The 4805-nt window shown below is 33.5% G+C and overlaps 1 protein-coding gene across 1 annotated transcript; it reads right to left on the reverse strand.

Annotated features, from left to right (window-relative positions):
• Nucleotides 1-1435: 1435 nt before the first annotated feature.
• On the reverse strand, nucleotides 1436-4393 carry LOC124634131. The gene is made up of 5 exons (XM_047169555.1): nucleotides 4229-4393; nucleotides 3770-4069; nucleotides 2449-3686; nucleotides 1899-2228; nucleotides 1436-1619 (listed from the first exon to the last, which is right to left on the reverse strand). The coding sequence occupies exons 3-5, from the start codon at nucleotides 3192-3194 to the stop codon at nucleotides 1436-1438; spliced, it is 1260 nt and encodes a 419-aa protein (XP_047025511.1). The 5' UTR covers nucleotides 3195-3686; nucleotides 3770-4069; nucleotides 4229-4393.
• Between the last annotated feature and the right edge of the window lie 412 nt (nucleotides 4394-4805).

A 4805-nucleotide genomic window follows, 5' to 3' on the forward strand; every position in this document is an offset into this window, starting at 1 on the left:
CAAAAGAAAAATATAATTAAATAAGGACAGAAAGTGTAAGCAATTTAAAAGCACTTGAATTCTCTTTAAGGTCAAGGCTTAAATTCAACAATTTCTTTTGGAGAAAAGCCAAAGTCCTTTAGATCTAGGCAAGGAGCCAGGTAATAGGAGGTACGTTTTGACATCAGCATTTTTCAAATATTAAGGTAAGTTTGTGGAAAATTCCACTGTAATAGAGAATGGTCTATGACTCCCCGGTATCAGAATATATGTTATTACGAAATTGTCTACTAGTCCAATTGTGTACCACGTATTTTAAAAATGCAATAGTGGTTTGTTCTATATTTGTCGCAATATTTTGACTGCATTAAAATCTCGTCTAAAGTTATTATTTATTAGAAAAATAAACTGTTATTTGCTTACAAATTCAACCTTCAAGGAGCTAACACTGTTAACCATTTCCCTCGGTTACGAGAAAAATGTTAGTGTAAAATTTTCTTCAGCCTTATTTGCATACAAAAATTTTCCGATGTAGCTTCTTTTTATGATAAAATATTTAAAAACAACGTCGTGCAGACTTCAGCGACTGCACCAAGTATTCCTTGAGGGAACCGAATGTAAGAAAGAAAACTGCAAGACACTTGAGTTTTTCCGCTTCTTTGAGTTGATGCGTTATTTTTATAACATTTCCCAACATTCAACCGTAATTTATTCTTAACGTATGTAAAATTATGGTATAAAGATTTTTATAACATTACTTATTTTCATCTTTTATTGCAATTGCATATTATCACGGTAAAAGAGAATCACAGAATAATTTTTCATTAATACATATTATATTAAAAGTGCATTATTGATCATTCCTTGACGATTAAACCAAGTCATTCGCAGAGTTAACGTTACATCCATTCAAAATAGCACCTATCAGGGACACAGACCAACTTCCAAACCAATTCGGTAATCGAAACAAAAGTTTTCAAATCAACTATTCCATGCATGTACAGAATGCACCCAAATGTAAAATTGGACTCCGATACATATATCCAGATCAGCGGTTCAGAGTTTTAGTACCGACGAGCCCACGAATGTTTCCACCAGATGAAATCCTTCAAAGGGATGCACCCGCAACCGTGAAATTCAATTAGATTATGGATACCTACGGACTCTAGGGCTTGCCCCTCTGATCTCGGCTGCTTTCTTCAAAGTATTCCCAAGTCGCCGTCTGCTTTAACGTTGAATGGAATAAGTATGGACATTTCATCAGTTAGAATGTCTCGCTTCAAAATCTGCTGATAAAAATCGTAGCAAGAATGCGCATTTAAAAATAAAGTAAAAATCATTGAACGTCAAATAATTAGATAAACACATCAAAATTAAACAACGCTTTTTTACTAAAATGCAAAACAACATAACAAAAGTAAATTTTGATACAAAAAGACTTTTCCTTCTGATTGTCTTAAAGGATGAAATCATAAAGCGCCACAATGGTATCATAGTTGCAGAGGTCGCGGTCACAAATTGACCACCAGTAGTTGTACAGCGGTGATTTGATGCAACCCCGCCAAATATAGCCATCAGCCCTGAGCGCTCTCACTGCACAAACTTCATCTAAATTGCAGTCTTCCACTGGTAAATTAGCACTGAAATTAAGCACTATTTTAGCATTACATATCACGTTACATATAAATCCGCTTTACCTAATCAATGCCAATAATCCAAATAGTTTGACTTGTCTAAATATGCAAATATCATAAAATACTGTTGCCTAGTTTTTACTGGACGTGTGATTTATAAATATTTATGTAAAAGTTAGTTAGAATGTCAAAAAACGTCACGTTAGAATAAAAAATGTTACAGTTTGAAATCAAACTGGAACGAATGATATAAATTGTTAACCGCCTAAAAATAAACGTACTCACATGTTTCCTTCTAAACAGTTTGCACTATCGAGCATATCACCAGTTTTGGTGGTCGTGTTAACTTCACATCTCAGGCAAGACATATCTTTAAACACAGATTTTCTAAAATGCCTCGTACGTGAGAGCTCAATAACATTATCGACCCAATCTCGCTTGTGGGAGAACATAAACGGCATCTCAGAAATGGATAGGTAGTTGCAAAGATTGCAGGAACACACGTAGGTGGTGAGATTGTGATTTACGTTGAAACATCCACGATCCATTATCCCAAAAGGCGTGTGCAGCGAATAACACAAATCATCGTCACGTTCGCACATTACTGACGTTATTCTGAAAATTCAATATTCACAAGAGAAAGCAATTTTCCAAATATGAAGAGTAAACTAGGAATGAACTCATGTATACATATTTGTTTACGCTATTTTGTTTGGGAAAAACTAGCATATCAATTATGATGCTGTCTCTGATGTGAAACAAGCTGATACCGTACAATACGTATACGGTATAGTGTGTTTAAATAACAACTCATTCTGTAATAACCTATACTCACAATTTGTTTTTGGGATCATTACAATCTTCTGACTCAATGTTATTGCACATTATACATGACCGCCTCGGGTCACTCAGCTCTCCATCAACTTCCGTAGAATTGCGACTATTTGCAAACCCAACGATATCTCGTTCCTTTTTATCAGGTTTAGAATTAAATTTTGTATCTTTATAAAGATGCATAATTTCGTTCCTTCTATTTATTTCATTGCTGTCGGTACTTTCCTGCTTCTTTTCTAGCAAAGTAGTAAGAGGTACGTTTTCATCTACTTCAGTTGTATCGGTCATATCGGTAGATTGTGCAGTAGTAGAAATACTAGTGCTATTCATATTGACTTCACTCATAAAAATATCAAGAATTGGTTTATGTTTAACTGGTTCTAACGTTATCGTTGTTTCGGGCACAATACTTGTATTAGGTATAATTTCTGGTATTTTCTTTTTCAAAGCAATTTTTTTTATTTTTGTTGTTTCTGCAGTGTCGACTAGGTCGTTAAAGATTTCTCTCACATTTTTGACCAGAAACGATACTAAATTTTGGGATTCCTCTGTTTCGGTTGTCTCAAAAAAATCTGTCTCACCGATTTCTTCTACTTTTCGTCTAAAGTACGGTAGGTGTGTATGACTTTTGGTATTTTCTTTTTGCTCGCATTTTACATTAATAATAAATAAAAGTAAATAAAAAAATCTTCTGTTCATTGTTCTATTCTTGGTTAATGGCAAGTGATTCGTCGATGTCCATGTCATGTTGTAATCAAAATTGAAGTTTGGCGTACTTTCGAGATGCTTTTGAGAGTCAGTTTAAAACGTCAAGTTACATAATAGACGGCCTTTTTGATGCAAAATTTTATTACAAAAAGATTTTATTAGATGAATTATTCCAAGGTGTAATTCATTTTGCATATCTAAATAAAATTAAATCAAATGCATTTGATAGATTTTAGGATTATCGTGAGTATTAGATATAAATTATATTTGTACACATTATGTGAACTTGAGACGACAACAGGTCTCCTTTTCCTCCTTGCAGGATCGTCTTTCAGTTTGATATCATTTGAACGCAATTTTAATTTTTCTGTAGGATTTGGGAATTTATCGGAATTGCACTCAGTATTATTGCAAAAGAAAAAAATTGAATTAAATATTGGCTTATCAATGCATCCTCTGGATACAAAATCTATCTCATCATCAATATTTGTGTAACAAAGCTGGTTGTTGGCACACACCATGTAATCTGCACTGTAAAAAAACAAATAGGGATTATAGGACTATAAAAAATGTATAATCATTAGGTACATATATTAATATTGTAAGTAACTTACTTCTTGCCATATCTACAGTTTTTATCAGACGTTGGATTTGTCCCTTTAGTTTCACAAACTTTACACATTAGATCCATTGCATACAGAGGCGTTTGAAGACGAGCGTTATCATATTCCCAATCGCTGATTTTCTTATAATCGTAATGCTGTGTGTCGAAAGAAGGTTTGTCGTTACAGAGAGGACATTTACATACAAATGTCCTATTTACCCGTCCAGGTAATATACAACCCCTTTTGATGAATTTAGGATTAATTTCTATGTAACAGTGCTCAGCGTCAGCACACTTCTTTGTTGGCATACTGAAAAGATTTTTTATTTCTATTAATATGTTTTAATGTATGAAAAAACAAAATGTGGAGTAGAACTTGTAGAAATCGCAATATGAAATTCGGTCAATAAGTTTAGTTAAATGAAATATAATTTCAGAGGTGGGAAAACTGAAATACGGAAGAATGTACCTCATGCCTTCATAACAGTTATCATCACTTTTTGACGAAGTGTTCCCAAAGCATGCAAAACACTCCATTCCATAAGGACTCGAGCCATTGTACACATCCCTTGATTTCCTCGCAACTCTGGCCTCAGGCGTGTTTGTTTGGTCTTCTTCCTTCTCTGTAGTAGAACTTACTTCAACATCTGTTGTAAAAAAAACATCATCAAAATTTTGATCATCATCTTCCACTGTATTAGCTGATATAATTGAAGTATCGTCCACAATTGTCTCTGTGAAATAGAGAACTTCTTCAGATATATTCTCATAGTCAGGTCTGATCCCTTGTATTAATGAAAATAATACAAAAAGACTTAAAAGATTTTGCGCATTTACGACTAACATTTTGCAGGTTATTTTAATAAGAAAGGTAATGTCATTCGCTTTTTTAATTTACGTGAAAGATGCTACAAAAGAAGTTTCGTTTTCAGATTTCGAAAGGAGTTTGTTTCAAAGTTCTCTCAATTTGGTTTTAAAACCAAGAACACAAGATAACATTTTACTCAAAAATATTTAATTTCAACTTCGTTGAAAATATTGCAGTT

Source organism: Helicoverpa zea, chromosome 10 (genome assembly GCF_022581195.2).
Source record: "Helicoverpa zea isolate HzStark_Cry1AcR chromosome 10, ilHelZeax1.1, whole genome shotgun sequence".
Classification (NCBI taxonomy): Eukaryota; Metazoa; Arthropoda; class Insecta; order Lepidoptera; family Noctuidae; genus Helicoverpa; species Helicoverpa zea.